This window comes from Rhinolophus sinicus, linkage group LG05 (assembly GCF_036562045.2).
Source record: "Rhinolophus sinicus isolate RSC01 linkage group LG05, ASM3656204v1, whole genome shotgun sequence".
NCBI classification, from domain to species: Eukaryota; Metazoa; Chordata; class Mammalia; order Chiroptera; family Rhinolophidae; genus Rhinolophus; species Rhinolophus sinicus.
The window spans coordinates 120,441,331-120,464,051 of record NC_133755.1 but is presented as its reverse complement, the minus strand read 5'-3'; the positions used below and the strand labels follow the sequence as shown (position 1 = coordinate 120,464,051).

The 22,721-nt window shown below is 41.0% G+C and overlaps 1 protein-coding gene across 1 annotated transcript in view; it reads right to left on the bottom strand.

Annotated features, from left to right (window-relative positions):
- The window catches only part of NT5E (5'-nucleotidase ecto), a 55,784-nt gene extending 44,381 nt beyond the window's left edge, over positions 1-11,403 (bottom strand). Inside the window, exon 1 of the mRNA XM_019743248.2 lies at positions 10,767-11,403. Within this exon, the coding sequence (XP_019598807.1) occupies positions 10,767-11,108 (342 nt within the window). The 5' untranslated portion in view covers positions 11,109-11,403. The remainder of the gene's footprint in view (positions 1-10,766) is intronic.
- Positions 11,404-22,721: the final 11,318 nt, after the last annotated feature.

The window sequence follows — 22,721 nt, the reverse complement described above, 5'->3', positions numbered from 1 at the left end:
TAACTGTGAAGGAGAAGTAAGAGAGCTGTCAAGCAAATAGACTTGTGTGTAAAATTAAGTCCCTGGACAAACCAAGTTATGTTGGCAGATTAGAAGCAAGATGGAGGGCTGGACAGGGGATGAGGTACTGAGAAATGACATGCAACAGACCACCTTTTCCAATTCTCCCATCTTATAGATAAGGACTACGCTGCCCAAACTCACGTAGCTAACGAGTTGGAAGAGGCAAACCATAAAACTCGGGCGTCCTGACGTCCCATCCAAACCCCTTTCCACTGCCCCTGTCTGCCACAGCCACAGAGGGTCCGGTCATGTCCAGTGAGCCCTGGAAAAGCCTTTAGATTGCATTTCTGTGCTGCACATAGCAGGCGTCAGCTGTCAGGGGGTAAGTTTGCGTAGGAGAATCTGCGCTCCTGTGTAGAAGTGTCACAGCCTGATAACTCTCATAGTGCCCCCTACTTGAACCTTCTTAGTCATCTCTCAACTACATCCACTCTTGAGCCACTCGTTGCTCTGCCACATGCTAGTTGTGGGAGCTCTGTGCCTCAGTTTCGCCATCTATGAAAAGGACATATAATAGCACCTACCTCATTGCATTATAGGATTAAATGAGTTTAATATGTCAACAGGCTCTGGCCATGAAGCACGGAAGTCTTCACGAGATTAAACAACCTGCTCACAACCCATAGATTCTGAGTGGCAGAGAGGGGACTTAACCCCAGACAGAGTTAGCCGGGAGTTCACCCTATTAGCCCGAGGCCATACTGTCCACATGAAACCGGTTCTCCTGGATTCGGCCTTTCTTCCCCCATCACCACAGTTCAGTCCTTAGCATCTCACATCTACACTGCTGCCCTGCCTGTGCTCTCAGCCTTTTCTGCCATGTCTTCTCCTTCCCATCCATTTCTGGCTCATCTTCCAAAACAGATTCCTCTATATTGCTGAGAAGTTTTTGCTCACATTAACCAATTCTCCAATTCTCTGAAGATACCCAATTATTGGGCGTCCATTGATTCAATCCTGTCTACCTGGAGTGAGCATTAGGTCCCACAAGGTAAGGACTCAGCACCACAAGACTGCCCCCACTTCAGATGACACCCTTCAGAAGATGGCCCACTTCAGAAGGCCACCTGCACTTCTGACCAACCAGCTATCAAACCTCCACAAGTTTGATAATTTGCTAGCATGACTCACAGAATTGAGGAGAGTGTTTTAGTTACCGATGTATCATAAAGGATACAATTCAGGAACAGCCAAATGGAAGACATGCATAGGGCAAGGGATGAAGGGAATGAGGTGGGTGTGTGGAGCTTCCATGCCCTCTCTGGGCACGCCACGCTCCCAGCACCCCAATGTGTTCACTAACCCAGCAGCTCTCTGAACCTCATCACTCAGGGATTTTTAATCGTTTCACTACATAAGCTTGATTTATTAAATCATTGGCTATTGGTAACTGACTCAATCTTGGACCCCTCTCTCCTCCCATGAGGACGAGGGGAGGCTGAAAGTTCCAACCCTCTAATCATATTCATAGCTTGATCACTAGTCCTCATTCTGAAGCTATCGAGGGGTCTCCAGCCGTCAGTCATCTTATTACCATACAAAAGACACTCTTAGGAAATGGAGACAAAGACCAAATATTTATTTTTTATTATATCAGAGTTGCTCTTTACTCAGAAAAATCCAGTGGCTCCCATGACAACAGGGAGACCTCAAACTTTTCCAGGTGGCCTATAAGCTGTACACAACGTTACCTCCCATGATTCCCGCCACTTGCCATGGTCCAGGCTGGTCCACCTTGCAGATTCCTTCCTGCCTCTGCACCTTTGCCCCATCTTCCCACCCTTTCACTGAATTGAAGTATTTCTAGGCACTATTTGTTTAGAATGTGAGGAACCTCAGAGATGAGCTGGTTCAAACCTTTTACAGATGAGGAACTAGTGACTCAAAGAAGTGATGACACAGTCCCAGATTATAGATTATGATCTCTCACAAGCAGAGAGATAATCCATAATTTGATATCTGAATTTTTGGTGACAAGTACATGAGATAATAAGCTTCAAGTTAACAAACTCATGTACACTTGCAAAAGCAGAAACCACAAGACAAAAAGATTAACTTGATTATACCAAATGAAGAATTTATGTTCAATGAAAGACACTACAAAGTTAATACATATAACAAAGAAGATATTTTCAACATTTAAAGTTGATCACAGATCAATATCCAGAACTTCTGAAAATCAAGAAAAATAGAGCAAACCCAATTAAAAAACAAACAAAAAAAAGAACAAAGGAGGTGAACATGCCCTTAGAGAAGAAACTCCAAAAGTCAACAAAGATATCAAACTCATTATTTATTAGAAAAACACACACTCAAACAATAATGTCATTTTACACCTACTGGAAATTTGGATAATGCTGCAAAGTATGGGTGAGGGTACCGGGATTCACACTGCTAGGGGGTCAGGGGAGTACAGGGCTCCAGTCACTCAGGAAATCGATCTGGCCGTCCTTTGTCAAAGAAAGAGTATAAATGCCTGTGATCAACAATTCTGCCCGTGGGTATGGATCCCAAAGAAATTCTCACAGGTGGGACCTGCAGGAGATTATTTGGAGCAGCTTATTTGAAGAATTGCAGCACAATCTGATCTCCAAGTGGACCCATCACCAGGGGAGCAGATGGTAAAATCTGTGGAGATCTCTGAGGAGCATGATGCATTGTATATGTACCATAGGTACATGGTAGACACAGAATGACAGGGATAAATTGTACCAACAACTAGTTTAGGGCAGCAGTACGAAACAGAATGAGCTGAGTAACAGGATGAGTTATATAATTTAAAAATGCAAGCATCTAGAACAATAATAAAGGTTTGAAAGTACATACAGAAACCAAACATTAACATCTAACATGTCAGAATGGTGGCCTATGCAGGAGGTGGGGATCTGACTACTGGTGTGAATTAAAGACAGGGGCCATGGTCACCATCCAAAAACTAAAGCTAAGTCTGTAGTCTTTCAGATAGAAAGTGGGCTCTGGGACCAGGGCCTCTGAAGCAGGGCCAGCTGGAGAGGATGCTGCCCTTCTTTACTGAATCTATCTCACAGCCCACCCACCTCGATGGTGAGAATCCCACCTCTAGAGAGAGATCCCTTTGGTTTTGTGCTTTGCGGGGATTCATAAGTCTGCTCAATGAGTAACCGTGAAGGATAGTTTAGGCAATGAGATTTAGAAAAGAGGGTGTTTGGGATGGAGGAGGGTGGGAGGCTGGGTCAGGCTGTCAGAATCAGATAAACTGATAGCCAGCAGGGTGCTGGGGAGTTTTACATTTATTATCACATGTTTTGTTCACAAACATCCTACATGGTGGGGTAGGGGTTATCTATCCTGTTTCTTATTTTTTATTTAATATTTTTATTAAAAATATAGCTAACTTGCAACATTATGTTCGTTTCAGGCTATATAATCCCTAAAGAAGTTATCACCATGATAAGTCTAGCAACAATCTGACACCGTAATATGCTATCACAATATTATTGACTGTATTCCCTGTGCTGTACATTACATCCCCATGATTTATTTGTTTTATACCTGGAAATTTGGACCTCTTATTCCCCTTCACATTTTCTCCCCTTTGTAAATTTATCAACTAGAGTTGACATTCAATATTATTTATATTAATTTCAGGTGTACACCATAGAGGTTAGACATTTATAGAGTTTAAGAAGTGATCCCCCAACTAGTGTAGTACCCACCTAGCACTACACATAGTTATTACCGTATCATTGACTATATTCCCTATACTCTACATCCTCATGACTATTTTGTTACTAATTTGTACTTTTTAATCCCTTTACCTTTTTTGCTCCTAACCCCCTCTCATCTATCACCCCAACAAATCTAGTACCCATCTGATACCATATATAGTTATTACAATATTATTCACCATATTCCTTATGCTGTACGCTGCAGCCCCATGACTACTTTGTAACGACCAATTAGTACTACTTAATCGCTTCCCCCTTTTCATCCACCTCCCCCCACCAAACCTCCTCCCATCTGGGAACCATCAAAATGTTCTCTGTATCTATGAGTTTATTTCTGTTTTGTTAATTTTATGCTTAGATTCCACATATAATGAAATCACATTGCATCTGTTTGTCTGATATACTCCACTCAGCACAATACTCTCCAGGTCCATCCATGCCTCCACAGATGACAAGAGCCCATTACCGTTCATGGCTGAGCAATATTCCATTGTATATAAGTACCACCTCCTCTTTATCCATTCTTCCATCGATGGACACCCAGGCTGCCTCCACATCTTGGCCATTGTAAACAATCCTGCAATGAACATATGGATGCACACATCCCCTACAAGTAGCATTTTGGGTTTCTTCGGTCAAAATCCCAGAAGTGGGATTACTGGGTCCTTTATTGTCTTTTCTTTGAGCCTTTGTTTTGAAGTCTATTTTGTCTAGCGTAAGTATTGCCAACCCAGCATTTTTCTTTTCCATTTTCATGAAATATCTTTTTCCATCCCTTTACTTTCACTCTGTATGCGTCTTTTATTCTGAAGTGGTCTCTTGTAGGCAGCATATGTGAGGATTTTGTTTTCTTATCCATTCAGCCACCCTATGTTTTTGATTGAACCATTTAATCCATTTACATTGAAAGTAATTGTTGATAGGTATGCACCTATTGCCATTTTATTGTTCATAATTTCAATTTTCTTTTTTTTTTTTTTTTCTGTCTTGAAGTCCCTCTAACATTCCTTGCAATACTGGTTTGGTGGTGATGAACTCCTTTAGCTTTTTCTTGTCTGGGAAGCTTTCCATGTGTCCTTTGATTTTAAATGATAGCCTTGCTGGGTAGAGTAGTCTTGGTTGTAGATCCTTGCTTTTCATCACATTGAATATATTGTGCCAATCCCTTCTGGCCTGCAAAGTTTCTGTTGAGAAATCAGTTGACAGTCTCACGGGAGCTCCCATATAAGTTACTAGTTGCCTTTCTCTCACTGCTTTTAGGATTCTCTCTTTGTCTTTAAACTTTGCCATTTTAATTATAATATGTCTTGGTGTGGGCCTGTTTGGGTTCATCTGTTTGGTACTCTGTGCACTTCCCGGACTAGTATGTCTATTTCCTTCACTGGGTTAGGGAAGTTTTCAGTCATTATTTCTTCAAATAGGTTCTCAATCTCTTACTTTCTCTCTTCTCCTTCTGGTACCCCTATGATGCGAATGTTGTTCCACTTGATGTTGTCCCAGAGGTCTCTTAAATATTCCTCATTTTTTTGGATTCTTTTTTTCTTTTTGCTCTTCCAGTTGTGTGTTTTTGCTACTGTGTCTTCCAAATCACCGATTCAACCCTCTGCTTCATCTAATCTGCTGGTGATTTATTCTAGTACATTCTTTATTTCAGTTATTAGTCTGCACTTCTGACTGGTTCTTTTTTTATTGTTTCTATGTCCTTTTTTATGCTTGTTATTGCTTTATTGAAGTTCTCATTAAGTTCCTTGAGCATTCTTATAACCATTGTTTTGAACTCTGTCTCTGGTAGGTTGCTTGCCTCCATTTCATTTGGTTCTTTTTCTGGATTTTTCTCCTATTCTTTCATTTCTTTGTTTCCTTATTTTGGTTGCCTCTCTGTATTTGTTACTATGTATTAGGTAGATCTGCTATGTCCCTCAGTCTTGATCAGGTGGTCTCATGTAGTAGGTGTCCTGAGGGGTCCAGTGGCACAGTCTCCCTGTTCACCTGAGCTGGGTGCTCCAGTAATATCCTTTTTGTGGGTTGTGTGTGGTTTCCTTCCTATTGTAGCTGAGCCTTGATTGCTGTTGATATGTCACTGGATTGGATTGACCCTCAAGCTGATTGCCTTTGGGGTTTGGCCATATCCACAGCTTATGGGCTGCTGTGTAGGGGGTTTGCCCCACTGAATGAAATTTGTCCCAGCGGACTCTGGTGCCTATTGCGACTGCACTTTGTGTGTGCCACTTGTGGGGCTAATTGGGTGGTGCTCTGCTATAGTCTGAAGCCAACTTCAAAGTATGTCAGTTCTGAGGCCTCTTGGGAGGGGTTCTGGTGCAGGCTCAGGGGCTTCTCTTTTCTGCACCAGTATCCAGGCTGGGGAGCCTGGTGTGGGGGGCTGGCGTCCTTCGCTCCTCCAGGGGGAACCAAGGCATCCAAGGTATCCCTCCTGATTCTCAACCACAACATGCAGGTATGGGGCTCATTTTGAGTCTCCGCCCTTTGTACCTGTCTCGGCATGGCTTTTTCTTTACATTTTCAGTTGTAGGGTTTCTGTTCAGCTAGACTTCAAAGTATGTCAGTTCTGAGGCCTCTTGTGAGGGGTTCTGGTGCACCCACTACCTGTGACTGGCTGGGGGCTACCTGGTAGGATCTACAAAACAATCCACAATTGTTTGCTGTCTGTGCTGGACCTAGAGGTGTGTGGGAGAGGCCACGCTGCAAACTGAAGATGGCTGCCATCAGTACTGGGCCTGAGGTAGCCCTGCAAAAAGCCAGGACACCCCGAGGCCTGCTGCCACATGCTGGCTCCTTTAAGGTTCAACCACCGATAATGCCTCCTTCAGTACTCGAGTTGGGTGAGGCAGGATCACTAGGTTGTGGTCACCAGGTTAATGTAAGTTCTAGTTTGGTGTCAGTGCTGAGCCTGGAGAAACTCAGCAAATGTCTCAGAGCACACTGAGGCCAGTTGCTGCCTTCCTGGGGCCTGCCGGACTTCAATAGTTTTCCAAGAAAGAGAGCAATGCGGCCAGGACTGGTTGTTCTCAGAGAAAGTGCTTCCAGCTGTGCGCAAGTTGAGTGGCGCATGTTCCCAGTGAGTCAGCAGGGCAGAAACGTGGAGCTCACAAGGCCAATCAGATCCAGTTTTGGCCGGAGGGGGCAAGCAAGCTCAACACAGGAAAGATGGCGCCTGCCTGCCAGCTGCATAAAGGTGGACCCTCATGGGGAAAATGCCAACTGTCCTCCAGTCCTCCCCCGAAGCCACATACCTCAGGCTGCACCCCCTGCCCAGTTGTCTCCAAGGTGCCCCCCATCCCGAGTCACCATCCCGCTGCTGGAGTGCAAGGTGAGTGCTTGCAAGCGAGTGAATCTGTGCACTGTCTGTTTAAGAGGACGTTTGTGTTTCTCACAGCCTTCTGTCCCACCTGGATGGTTGGAATCCCCACTGTTTTTCACAGCCAGATATTGTTGGGGCTTCTCTTCCAGGCTGGGGATCCTGGTGTGGGGGGCTGGCGTCCCTCGCTCCTCCAGGGGGAACCAAGTCATCCAAGGTATCCCTCCTGATTCTCAACCACTACATGCAGGTGTGGGGCTCGTTTTGCGTCTTCGCCTCTTGTACCTGTCTCGATGTGGCTTTTTCTTTACATTTTCAGTTGTAGGATTTCTGTTCAGCTAGACTTCAGATGGTTTTCCAGGTTGATTATTCTATAATTTAATTGTAACTTTAATGTATTCGTGGAATGATGCAGACACAGTGTTTATCTATTCTGCCATCTTGGCTCTCTATTCCTCCTGTTTTACAGTTAGGGAACATGAAGTCAGAGAAAGTAACCTGGCGGCGCTCACACTGTGAGCGCATCGATACCGTCTTCCTACTGTCTTGGGGGACAACCAGTTCTTCCACTGAAACAGCTATACCAACTAGTGGCTTTTGATATCTTCTCTCTGGATAGCAGCAGGCGCAGGGGAGCTCCAGGCCCACTCGGGGGGGGGCGGGGGCTCCAGAATTATCACAACTGCTCCAGCAGCTCTCACTGGGATGTAGCAGGTCTAGAAAGTCTGTACCTACTTGGAGGCTCTTGCTGGAGGGAACTCCTGGACTTAAGCTAGACTGCATTAATTTCTTCTTTGCCTTCCATACCCTCGAGTCCCGGCTCTTCTAAATAGGTCCAGTTTTTAGTGAACTAAAGATGTCCCTCCACAACTGTTTCCCACCCAGATCTGAATCTTCAGAGACCTGAGATTCAAGATGTGGCATGCAGGTGGGTAGGGTGGGGGAACCTTTATAGCAGAACATTAATAAATACCCCAGGAGTAGCATAATATAAACAAAATGACAGTGAAAAATCTTTGTAAAACAAGAATATGGCAGAGCTTTAGCATATGCTAAAGCATTATAAAAAACTACGCATTTATGCAGGTTACATCATGTTTGTGAAACTCCAAAACTGTGCAGAGTAAGTTCTAATGAGATGTTATTAGGAACGTGGTTATCAACCAGCCTTACCTTTGGAGCTCCTCCTCCTTTTCACACCCTGCTAACTATATAAGTAGTCTTTTTTTTTTTTTTTCAAGCCCCAGTCCAATTACGTTGGGCAAAATTTAAAAGAAAATAATTCCATCCAACAAAAAGTATTCTAAACGTTCCTGTAACTTGCAGCAGATTGTCCCATCCTCATCCAGAGTCCTGTCATAAACACTCGATAAGGTGATTAACACCAGGAGCTCAATTTGACTTAAAGAGGAAACATTATTATTAGAGAAAACTAGTAATTTTCCTTTTTCCCCCCCCTCATCTAAAGGAGTTTATGCAACTGTGGCGAAAAGGGTGTTATGAAAAAAAGTTTACAAAGTTGTGCTTCATATGTGAAATGAAAACAAACTCATGTAAGGTGTATTTCATCCTTCTAGGGGGAAAATGGAGACGTAGGCTAGTAACAATTCAATAAATATTTATTCTGCCATTACCGAGTGCAAAGTGTCAGGCAGGTAGAGATGTGGAAATACCATCACTTAACAGACCACACAGAGTTCTCGAGACCCATGTTTCTACTGTGAATTCCAGAGGCTGGTGAGCCTGCCAGATAAACTCTGGGCCTTAGGGCTCCCTTTGAATTGCTGCTGCTTTAAGTGTTCCTGATAAGCTTAAAACCAGCAATCAGAATGGAGAGGAGCTCTCTGCCTTTGTCTCATTTCTCTAAAATGAGTTTTCTTGGGGAAAAAAGAAACTAAACAATTCTACTCTCTTATCACCTTTTCCTGTCCTCCTTTCTTCAAGTTTCCAGGGGAAAATGTTTTTTTTTAAACATTTTTTAAATTAGTTTCAGGTGCACCAAACAATGCAATACTTAGACATTTATCATTTATATCCCTCACACAGTGACAACCCCCCACCCCCCATCCACTACCCCTCTGGCATCGCACAGAGCCATTACATTTCCACTGTCTTTATTCCTAATGCGGTACTCCGCTTTTTGTAAATATATATATATATATATATATATATATATATATATATACATATATACATATATACGTATATATATGTATATAAAATTGTAGTTGATACTCATTATTGTTCAGCTTTAGCGACAGGTGTACAGTGCAGTGATTAGGCATCTACATCATCCCTGAGGTGGTCTCTCTAATGAGACAAGTGTCCATTGGATACCCTATAAAATCTTTACAACATTATTGATTACATTCCCCAAATTGACTTTCGTATCCAGGGGAAAATTTTTTAACATTGTTCTTTGCTTACCTCTCTGCTGTTCTCATACAAAGTGTATTCTCAGCCCTCTGGATACCAGCCTGGACCACACCTTTCCTTCCCTTCCACATGTGTGGATGTCACAGATTTCTTTGGACCCTTGCTCTATTCTTTCTCTTCCAAAGCTCCTAAGATTTGTTGTCTCCAGTTCCTCCACAGAATCCCTTTACTCTAGGATTTTACACAGGGTTAAACTTGGGTGGTGGTTTGATTTAAAAAAAAAAAAGGAAGCAAACTACATATATGTTTTGGTTATACTTATTTATTACTGAGTAACCCCTCTCTGCTCCTTTCCTAAAATTTAGACCAACAAATAAGGCATCACCTTTAACAAAGCATTTGGGAGATTGGACTTAAACTTTTGCTTGTGTTTTAAGAGTTCCTCATCTTTTAAGTTGGACTCTTCCCAAATTTCAGCTGTCAAACTAATTTTATTGATATGCTTTGAAACCCCAGTGTTTTTAGCATTTTGGTTCTCCTTAGAAGTTCCTTTTTTTTTTTTTTTTGATGTACACAGTAGTGTCTGGCAATAATAAGCATTAACATTTATAGAGGTCATACTATATGGCAGGCAACCCTCTGAGGTAGATACAATTATTAACAATATTCCCATTTTATAGAGGCTGGAACTGATTTACAGAGAGAGTAAGTAATTTGCATACATAAGGTAGCTGAGCCGGGAATCTAATCTAAGGCTGTGTGAGCTTAATAAAGGTCAAGCTCCAGGGTCAAAGGGATCTGGAATACACACACTTTTCCGGTCTCCCTCTTTTGGAGCTGGTGACCTCGATAATGTACTCAACCACTTTGACCCTGAATTTCTCTTCCAATAAAATCGAGATCAAGCATTCTTTGATAGATCGCGTGGTAAATGAGAGAGATGCGTGATGGGTCGACTTGGGTCCTGGCACTGGATAGCTGCCAATGCTCCCACACACCCCCTCAAGAATCCCCTACCAATGAACCCCCTCATAAGTAGGGCTGGATCCCGTCCTTCTAAATACCCCATCTCACAGAGGGGGCGCAACAACATCAGTATGTTTAAGACGCATCATTCAAAAGACTTCTGTGTATGTATCCCTCTGGCACACTGGCCAGAGTCTTGCTTTCTCCTCGTATCTCTCCCCGTCCTAGGCTTGCCACCCCATGCCAGGCCATCTGCTGTTCCGCTACCCTGGCTTTCTCTCTCGCTGAGGACTTCTCCCCTGGGGCTCCCCAGCCTCTCCGGCCACCCGCTGACTTACCATGGCATCATAGCCAAGGGCATTCATGAAGTGCACCACCTCGTGGCCCTTGTACACGGTGAACCAGATGGTGCCCTGGTACTGGTCGCCCGCGTCGAGCAGCAGTGTGTGCGGCTCGGTGCGGCGGATCTGCTGCACTTTAGTATAGAGCCGGGCCACGCCGCCCACGCAGCGGCTGGCGTTCATGCACTTGCTGGAGTCCTCGTTGGTCTGCTCCAGGCGGCTGTGCCAGTCGTTGGTGTGCAGGATGGTGAGTTCCCAGGGGGCGGAGGGCATGGGCCACAGCAGCGCGCCCAGTGCGAGGAGCCGCAGCACCGGCGTCCCTGCGGCTCCGGCACTCATGGCTGCTGCGCGCAGAGTGGGTAGGAGTGCAGGCGAGCCAGGCAGAGGTTGCTAGAGGCGGTCAGTGCAGGCGAACGCAGGAGTTAGGCTCCCCTGTGGGCGGAGCGGGGCCGGGACGGCCCTCTGCCCGGCGCAGCCCGCAGGTCACCCGATCTGACCCTCGCAACGGTACGGGGCGCGACTGGCGGCTGGCACCCGCTCCTGCAGGAACAGTGGGGAGGTTGTTCCCGGCGGAGAGCGGGCACCAGCCACAATCCAGGCCCGACCAGAGCGCCTCGGCGCCCGCAATCCCACTGCTGATGGGCTGCTCTTTCCCGGGTGCGAGGGAGGAGTAGGGGGGTCCACCCCGCCTCAAAGTGCTCGCTGATTTTCGCCTCTTTTGAAGCAAGACTTTTCCTAAAGAGACACGCATGGTTTGTGCCGGACTTGTGTTTGTGCGAGCTCACCACTGGAAAGAGCGGAAAGAGGGCGAAGAGGCGGAAAGAAAGATGGGCGAGATGAGGAGAGAGGCGCAGAAGAGAGAAGCACTTTGCTTTTTGGGCTGTGGGAACCAGAAACAGATTGTGAGATGTGATCCACTGATGTAGGAATAGTTTTCTTATGAGTCCCCAAATGATGTAGGTGATGTTGGATCTGCCGGCAGTTTCTGGGTGTGGGCCGGGATCGTGTCTTGTGATACCGAAGAATGGAAACACGGACCCAGGAGATGCAAAGAGTTTTAAAAAGAGGATAGTTTATTGAAAGCAAAGAGTCAGAGCTCCTGAGAGGGAGGGGGTCCCAAATGGGGGTGGCCCATGACTGAGGCAAAAGCTCTTACTTTTATACCTTCCCTTGCCTGTTTGGGGAAGGGGCGCTGTTTGAAGAAGGGAACTGTTGGAAGAAGAAAACTGACGCCTTCTAATGAAATTCGTCTACCAGGTTGGTTCTGCTTGCCCATCTGAAAGAATTAGCAAAGCAACCCACTCTTATCTAGCAGATCTGCTCCATTTGTCAGGCCAAAAGGAATTTTATGATTAACCTCAAGGTCTTGTTACATTTTTGTCCTGGAGTGAGGAGTGATTTCAAAACCTGGAGTTTTAGGATATGGCTGTCTTTTGTTTATTCCACCAGGGACCTCCCTGTCTACCCAGGGACATGCTAGCTATCCTGTATCACCACCGTTCTATTTCCAGTGAGAGAAAGCACTAAGTCTACGTTATTTAGATGCAAAATCTCAGAAGCTAAGACACTATTCGAATCCAGTTCTGTGTTTATTCACGATTAAACCTTTAGCGATAAAACAGCAGCGGTGCACAGACAGCTATTGGAAGCTAAAAAGCACCATAAGGGCTAAAATCAGTAGCTATGAGGCACATGGTACTACCTTCTGTTGCGTTTCTAGCCATTTTTTCCTTTCTGTCCTATTTGTGAGAGTTTAATGTTTTAAGGATGGCATGTTTTAAGACAAAGCTTTTGACAAAGAAGGCAATAAGAGGATGCATACAATAAACAAATCATCATTATAATAGAATTTAAAATTGCTGCAGTTTCCCCCTCTGTTTAACAGATTGATTCCTTAGTGCAATCAGTAATCTAGCGCTTTGGTTGCCAGATTGGGGTGGATGGGTGAAAAAGGTAAAGGGAATTAGGAAGTGCAAACTGATTTATAAAATTAGTCACAGAGATGTAAAGTACAGCATAGGGAATGTAGTCATATAACATGGTACTAGCTATGTATGGTGTCAGATGTATGCACACGTATTGTGGCGATCACTTTGTAAAGTTTATAAAGGTCTGATCACTATGTTGTACACCTGAAACCAATATAATATTATATGTCATCTATAATTAAAAAGTAATTAGCCACTTTTGGAAGGGAAGGAGAAGGGAATTAGTTTGGAGCCCACATTAATCTTGGTGTCCCATGATTTATGCTTTACAGAACAGCATATGTAGTCCTAGCACTTCAAAATGCATCCAGCTAGTCCTTTTTTTTTTTTTTAAACGTTTTGGGATGAAACACATGTAACAAGATTTACCATTTTAAGCATTTTAAGTGTATAGTTTAGTGGCGTTAAGTACATTTGTATTGTTGTGCAACCATCACCACCATCCAGAACTTTTTATCTTCCCAAACTAAAACTCTGTAGCCAATAAATAATAACTTCTCTTCCCCTCTGTCCCCCAGCCCTTGGCAACCACCGTTCTACTCTCTGTCTCTATGAGTATGAGTACTTCAGGTTTCTCATGTAAGTGGAGTCATACAACATTTGTCCCTTGGTGACTGACTTATTTTATTTGGCATAGTGTCCTCAAGGTTCATCCATGTTGCAGTGTGTGTCAGAAATTCTTTCCTTTTTAAGGCTGAATAATATTCCATTGCATATATATATATATCATACCTTGTTTATCCATTCAGCTACTGATGAACACTTGCATTGTTTCCACCTATTGGTTATTGAGAATAATGCTACTTGAACATGGTGTACAAGAAGCATTACTTATACAGTCTGTGTCAATTGTAATAAATAATATAAATGAAGCCACTTTAAAATGGAGTTGGAGCTGCCATCCTAGAGGAACTGCCTTGTCTGTCTACTCCTCAAACCTTGGAATGTTAAAACTGGGCAAAATAACCTTTGGACTGGGCCTAAAGCAGACTGTATCCCAAACCACTGTTTGCAAAGATAACAAGAAAGCCGATATTATGACTGGAACTGAAGATTAAAAACTTTCTTTAGAATTAGCATCACTATGTTAGCTTATCTGCACCTATAGAAGTTTCTTCCTTCAATTGATGCAATTGTTCCCCTTCCTTTTCTCATAAATACTCCTTACCATCAACTCCCAATTGGAACACTACTTGGGTTTCTGCCTGAATCAGTGTTTCTCAAATAGCTATTCTTTTGAATCTCAAATGCTTGTTGCCTCTCACTTTGGCCTTTATTTTTATGTTATATAAATTCTTTTGGGTATATATTCAGAAGTGGAATTGCTGAGTTATATGATAGTGCTGTGTTTACTTTTTTGAGGAACTAACTCAAATATCTTCTATAATGGCTGCACCAATTGACAGTCTGACCAGCAATACACAGGGTTTTAATTTCTCCATATGCTCACTAACACTATTTTCTGTTTTTTTGGTAATAGCCATCCTAAGGGGTTTGAAGTAGTATCTCATTGTGGTTTGATTTGCATTTCTCTAATGACTAGTGATGTTGAGCACCTTTTCATTGGCTGTTTGTATATCTTATTTAAAGAAATGTCTGTTCAAGATTGCCCATGTTTTAGTAGGTTTATTTTTTATTTTTTTCTTTCTTGAGTTGTACAAGTCTTTGTGTATCTTGGATGCTAATCCCTTGTCAGATATATGATTTGCAAATGTTTTCTCCCATTCTGTGGGTTGCCTTTTCACTCCATTTATAGTGCCCTTTGATGCACAGACTTTTATAATTTGATGAAGTCCAACTTACCTGTTTTTTTTCTTTTGTTACTTGTGCTTTTAGTGTCATATCTGAGAAATCATTGCCAAATCTGATGTCATGAAGCTTTCCCCCTGTGTTTTTCCTAACAATTTTATAGTTTTGGTTCTTAGTTTAGGTTTTTGATCCATTCTGAGTTAATTTTTGTATATGGTATAAGGTAAGAGTGCACATTCATTCTTTTACTTGTGGATATCTGGTGTTTCTAACACGAATTGTTCAAGACTGCCCTTGCCAGCTCTGTTTTTAAGACACGGAGTTTGAGGCTTAGATTGTGTATTAATTGGTATTCTTCAGAGAAACAGATCCACAATATATGATATTGTGTTTTATAAGGTATTGATCTTCAGTCACAGCTCCCCAAACCCTTGGAATTTCCTAAGCATTGAGAGTGATCAAGGTGTTATGTTAATGCGGGTGACTTTTGGACCCCACCTAAGGATGGGGTTGGTTTGGGGGGGGCGAGGGGTTTGGGGGCTGAGGGGTGGGAGGAAGGGTGGTGAGGTAGATAGATAGATAGAGGTTTATCATAAGGTATTGGCTCATGTAATTATGGAGGCTGATAAGTCTCACGATCTGCCATTGCAAGCTGGAGACCCAGGAAAGCCAGCAGCGTAGTTCAAAGGCCTGAGAGCCAGAGAGCCTATGGGGTAGATTCTGGTCTGCATCTGGTGAAAAACGGCTAGGTTTTTTTGAACTTAAAAAAATGTAATTTTAGACAAAGCAAAATTGCAAAGGTAGTACAGAGAGTTCCCACTTACCCTTCACCCATCTTCTCCTAATGTTAACAGCTTATATAACCATCAAAGATAAAAAAATACTGACACTGGGGAATATTTTGAGATCTTGCTCCATGGCATCAGTTTGTCTCAAATAAACTCTTATATATATAAAAAACTAACATTGAATTAAAACTATTAATTATTGTTGACTTAAGAATGCCCTAAACCGGTAGAGAATTTTTATATGAGTTTATTTGAGCCAAACTGATGACATGCTGGGAAGCAAGACATCAAATGCTCCAGAGAATGAGTTTTGCAGTTTCTTTTATACATTTATAATTAAGGAGGGAATGTAAGGAAGATAACATGAAGGTGAGAAAGCAAGGTGGATAAATTTTTACAATTGGATTACAGGATAGTTAACAAGATTATGTGTTCCCTGGAGGGTGGTTACACTTTTGAGGGGTCTGAAAAAGAGGATTACTTCTGGTATTTCAAAGGCGTGTTAACCTAGATGCACAGAAACAATAGACAGGGCTTACTTAAGGCAAAGATAAACCTTTTACTAAAAAAGTTATAGGCTTGGGGTGGGACTACCTACATGACCTGCTCAGTTAGGAATTTATGATCAGGTCATCCTGTGAGTTTACTGTCGGTCACTGGACTTGTCATATTTTTAACAGAACTCTTTTTTGTCCACAGCATACTACTGATTTTATTTGGATTTCAACATTTATTCCACTAATATGCTTTCTCTTTTCCAGGATTCAATCCAGGATACCACACTGCATTTAGTTGTCTTGTGTCCTTATTCTCCTCGAATCTGTGACAGTTTTTTAGTCTTGCTTTTGTCTTTAAAGAGTACTGGTTTTTGTATATTGTTTCTGAATTTGGGTTTATCTGATGTTTTCTTATGATTAGACTAAAATTATGGATTTTCAGGGAGAATGCCACGGAGGTGAGGTGACTTCTCATACATCATCTCCGTGGGTACATGATATCAACATGATTTATCACTGATCATTGGGGAATTGATGATTTGTTGTTTGTTATTGTTTGTTATTTTATAAACCTGGGCCACTGCAATAGCCTCAGCTTCCTGGTCTGGTGGTGCTGCCAGACTTCTGCTTCAACATCATTCCTCTGTCATTCATTTGCATACAGATCTGAAATGGCTTTTGCTTCTTTATTGGATCAAATTCAATCTTCTCAATCTGGCTTTTTAAACCTTCACTTTATCTGGCTAACTTCACTTTGTACTGTCACACATTCTATGCTTCCTCTTTCCTTCCCTCTGTAGGGGTTCATAATAAGTCACCCCAAGATGTGCTTCTGTGGTGTAGATGAAAAAAGAGGTTCATTGGAAAGTAACCTCACAGGGTGATCTGATCATAAATTCCTTACTGGGCAGGTCATGCCCCAGGCCTGTCCATTGTTCTTGTGCATCTAGTAACACACTTTTGAAATACCAGTAGTAATACCCCTCAAAGGCACAACCGCCCTTAAGAGAGCACATAATGTTATTAACCATCCTGTAATCCAACCCTGCCTTGTTCTCGCCCACTCTTCATGTAATCTTCTTAGTTCCCTCCTTAATTTCCAATGCATAAAGGAAACTGCAAAACTGTCATTCTGCAGAGCATTTTAAGTCTTGTTTCCTGGCAACTGTCATCAATGTTTGTTCAAATAAACTCATAAAAATTCTTTACATGTTTCTTACTTCAATAATGTGCTGGAGTAAAAATTTTTCTTCCAAATTCTTATACATTGGCCCCTACTTCCCCAGTATGTATGCAGGCCACTAATGCTATAGAATTAGGGAGAATTCCAAACAAAATTGTTAATACCATTGAATAACATATAAAATTATATTTAGTGCTTTGTTTGCAGTATCTACACAGTTCATATTTTATTTGATTTCAGAGAAGTCCAAAGCAATTGGGATTATTACCTATTTGTTCATTTATTCAGCAAGTATTTATTGAACATTCACTATGTGACAGGAATTTAGTAAGGCTCTATGGCTAAAATGGGTAACAGGACAGGCTGGTCTTTGAAGCTTATACTGTTTAGAGGAAGCCAAAGTGTTATGGGTTGAATTGTGTCCCACCAACAAGATGTGTTGAGGTACTAATCCCTAGTACCTCAGAATGTGACCTTATGGGAAATAGTGTCTTTACTATAAGATAAAATAAAGTCATTAGAGTGGGCCTTAATCCAATATGCCTGATGTCCTTATAAAGGAAAATTTGGACACAGAGATAGACATACATAGAAGGAAGACAATATGAAGACAAAGAGAACAGGCCCCAAAACAAGAGAATAGGCCCCAAAGGGAGTCACTTATGCTAAGCCCCATGTCACCAAACCAAGACTTACTTACAGTTTCTGCTCCCCCGGAAATGCAATCTTACACCAGTCAGTCAGAATCACCTGACTAGCACTGGTCACACAATCTGCCTGACAGACCCCTGCCATTCCCTATAATGAAAGTAACCTTGCAATAACCAATCTGCTTTTTTGCCTAGTACAACTTCTCTATTATTGCTCTCTTCTGCTTATAAAATCTCTTGCCTTGCTTATCTTTTTGGAGCTCCTTTCTAACTGCTAGATTGAATGCTGTCTGATTCATGAATCTTTGAATAAAACCAATATGATCTTTAAAATTTATTCAGTTGAATTTTGTTTTTTTAACAAGACACACACAGGGAAAACACCATGTAAATTTGAAGGCAGTTATCAAAGAATGCCAAAGATTGCCAGCAAACCACCAGAAGCTAAGAGAGAGGCATGGAACAAATTCTTCCATCACAGCCCTTGAAGCCAACCCTGCTGACACCTGATCTCCTTCTAGCGTCGAGAACCATGAGCCAGTAAATTTCTGTTACTTAAGCCACCCAGTTTGTGGTATTTTGTTGTGGCAGCCTTAGGAAACTGATACTTGAAGGCAAAATGAAGCAATCACAAAACTGTGTGATAATATACAGTAAGTCCTCACTTAATGTTGTTGATGGGTTCTTGGAAACTGCAACTTTAAGTGAAATGATGTATAATGAAACCATTTTTACCATAGGCTAATTGATATAAATAAGAGTTGAGTTCCTATGGCATATTTCTGGTAATAAAATAATCACCAAACTTCTAAATAAAGTCCCCAAATACCTCTAATAATTAAACATTGAAATAAATGTGAGCTATACATGTATTTAATAAAGATTAATATAAACAAGTAAGATAATTCTTTTTCAACTTGCTTATTCCAGTTCAAGGTCATGGGTGGCCAGAGCCTATCCTGGCAGCTCAGGGCACAAGGTGAGACCCACATTGGACAGACAGCCTTTCCATTGCAGGACACTCACACACACCCACATTCACTCATATTTGGACAATTTAGACATGCCTGTTTATTTCATGTGTATACCTTTGGGATGTGGGAGGAAACTGGAGTACCTGGAGAAAACCCACACAGATGTGGGAAGAGTGTACAAACTCCACATAGACAGTGGCCCTGGCCAGGAATCAACTTTTTTTTCTTTCCCTCAGCAACATTATGACAAAACGACATTGAGCAAAATGTTGTTATTTGAGGACCTGCTGTCCGGGGCATATACGTGGTGACGACAGGATGAGCAGAAGCTACGTTATACAGGGACTTGTGGGCCAATGAAAGGAGTTTAGATTTGCCCCTGGGTCAAAGGAGGGAAGATATTGGAGAGTCGAGACAGGAGGTTCATGTCAGCTGGCAGAAGACACAAAGGGCTTCTTATTTTTATTTTTTTAAACCATATGAGTAGAAGAGTACATATTCTAGCCCTCCCCGGTTTGTTTTTTCTAACAGCATAGAAGCCTTCTCAACTGGAAACAGTTTAGAGATGGAGCAAAGCCTCAGGGAAGATAAAAAAGAGGAGGATGTGAAAGTTACCGCTAGAGCAGGCTTACACTGAGCACCTGACCTTGTCCAGCTGCCTTGCTATTCATTTTGCACCAGATGCCACGCAGCCAGCACTGAACTGCTGTGGGAAGAAGACCGTGGACAGGACCATTTTGAGTTCATGAGAGCAATACTTCCTTCCCCCCCACCCCCATTAGCAGAGTTTAAAGCTCAAGAAGGGAATTTATGTTTGAGATGATAAAAAGAAGTCAAAGAATTGATCAGAAGCTTGGCTGGAGACCTGGGCCTTAAAATCTTCCAAAGACAAAATGTCTAGATTCTGAAAAGTGGCAGAAAGTGTGAATGAATGCTTTCTTTAGTAATATGCTCATTTTAAAAGGATATTTGTATTTCGCCAAAAATAGTTTTTCCAAATTTGGGGATTTTGTATTAAGTGTGGTTTAAATTTCAAAAGATGATTTTTAAAACAATGCATAATATGCAATAAAACTGGAAAATGTATGGCTTTACCTTGGTTTTAAAGAATATGTCTTGTGTTTCATTCTGTACTGAGACATGCAGTTATTAGAAAGTACAAAATTGGGATTTTGGGGCATAGCAAGAATTTGGATTTCCGTATTAAGATAAAAATAGCTAAAGTCTATGCAGATGTGATAAAACATGTGATTTCAATTTAAAATGTACTCATACAACGCAACAGCAAAAATACCCGCCTTAATTAAAAAATGGGCAGAGGCTCTGAATAGACGTTTTCCCAAAGAAGACATACAGATGGCTAACAGGCACAAGAAAGATGCTCAATATCATTAATCATCAGGGAAATGCAAATCAATACTACAATGAGATATCATCTCACACCTGTAAGAAGACTATCATAAAAAAAAAATAAAAATGAAAAACAAGAATTAACAAGTGTTGGTGAGGATGGGGACAAAAGAGAGCTCTTGTGTCCTATTGGTGGGAATGTAAATTGGTGCAGCCACTATGGAAAACAGTATGGAGGATCCTCAAAAAATTAAAAATTGAACTACCACATAATCTGACAATTCCACTTCTCACTATTTATCCAAAGAAAATGAAAACACTCATTCAAAAAGATATATACACGCCTATGTTCATTGCAGTATTATTTGCAATAGCCAAGATATAGAAACAAGTGTGAATGGAATACTATGCAGTCATAAAAAAGAATGGAGTCTTGCCATTTATGACTTTTTGACAACATGGATAAAACTTGATGGCATTATGCCAAGTGGAATACGTCAGGTAGAAAAAGAAAAATATTGTATGATCTCATATGTGGAATCCAAAAAACAAATAAACAAAACAAAAAACATAAGCCCATAAATACAGAGAATAATTGGTGGTTATCAGAGGGGAGGAGGGGAGGGAGTGGGAACAATGGGTAAAGGGGGTAAAAGGTACAACTTCCAGTTATAAAAAAACGTAAGTCATGTGGATGTAATGTACAACTTGGTCACTATAGTTAATATTGTACTGCATACTCGAAAGTTACTAAGGGAATAAATCTTAGAAGTTCTCATCACACACACACATACACAAAAATAAAAAAAATGTTTTGTAACTATGGTAACTAGACTTATTGTGATGATTGTTTCTCAATATATACTAACATCGCATCATGTTGTACACCCCAAACTAATATGCTATCTGTCAATTATACCTCAACAAAAAAGAAAAAAGAGTCAACTGCCTTTCTATATACCGGCAATGAACAAGCAGAATTTGAAAGTAAAAGTACAATACCATTGACATTAGCACCTTCATAAATTAAAACTCAGGTATAAATCTAACAAAACATGTACAAGATCTATATGAGGAAAAACATAAACTTGATGAAACAAATTTAAAAACTAAATAAATGGAAAGATATTGTATGTTCATGGATAGGAAGACTCAATATTGTCAAAGTTTCAGTTCTTTCCAATTGGATCTACAGAGTCAATGCTATCCCAATCAAAATTCCAGCAAGATATTTTGCAGACATTGACAAACTGATTGTAGAGTATCTATGGAGAGGGAAAAGACCTACAACTGCCAATACAACATTGAAGGAGAAGAAGAAAGTTGGAGGATTGATACTACCCAACTTTAAGACTTACTGTAAAGCTACAGTAACCAAGACAGTATAGACACATAGAATAGATGTATAGATCAACAGAACAGAATAGAGAGCCCAGAAATGACCCACAAAAATATAAACTGATTAATAAACTGATTCTTGACAAAAAAGCAAAGACAATACAATGGAGAAAAGGTAGTATTTTCAACAATTGGTGCTGGAACAAACAGACATCCACCTGCAAAAAAATAAATCTAGACACAGACTTTACATCCTTTGCAAAAAATTAACTCAAAATGAGTCATAAACCTAACTGTAAAACACAAAACTATAAAACTTCCAGAAGCTAAGATAGGAGAAAATTTAGGCTTTTGGATATGGTGATGCCTTTTTAGATACAACACCAAAGACATGATTCATGAAATAAATTATTGACAAACTGGACTTCATTAAAATTGAAAACTTCTGCTCTGTGAAACACTCTCAAAAAAAGAAAAAAATGAGTAGACACACCATAGATTGGGAGAAAATATTTGTGAAAGATATATTTGATAAAGGACTTCTATCCAAAATGTACAAAGAACTCTTATAACTCAACAATAAGTAAACAAACAATCTGATTTAAAAATGATCAAGAGATCTGAACAGATACCTTACCAAATAAGATATACCGATAGCAAAGAAGCTCCACATCACATGTTATCAGGGAAATGCAGACCAAAACAACAATGAGAAACCACTACACACCTATTAGAATGACCAAAATCTAGAATTCTGCCATGTGTAGAGATACGAACTCTCACTTGCTGCTCATGGGAATGCAAAATGGTATCGTCATTTTGGAAGACAGTTTGTCAGTTTCTTTTATTTTTTCAGTTTGTCAGTTTCTTGCACAAATAAACATATTCTTACCATAAGATTTAGCAACCTCATTACTTGGTATTTACCCAAATGAGTTGAAAACTTATGTCCACACAAAAACCTTCACATAGATATTTACAGCAGCTTTATTCAGAATTGCCAAAACTTGGAAGTTACCAAGATGCCCTTAGTAGGTGAATGGATAACTAAACTTTGGTACATTCAGACAATGTAATACTGAGTGCTAAAAAGAAATGAGCTATGGAATCATGACAAGACGTGGAGGAACTTTTAATGTGTATTACTAAGTGAAAGAAGCTAATCTGAAAAGGCTACATGCATACCGTATGATTCCTAGACTATATGACATTCTAGAGAAAACAAAACTATGGAGACAGTAAAAGAATCAGTGGTTGCCATGAGTTAGTGGGGAAGGAGGAATAAATAGGTGGAGCACAGAGAATTTTTAAGGTAGTGAAACTACTCTGCATTATACTGTAACTGCTCTGCACGATACTATAATATATTTATTATATATTTGTCAAAATCTATAGAATGTACAACACCAAGAGTGAACGCTAATGTAGAGCATGG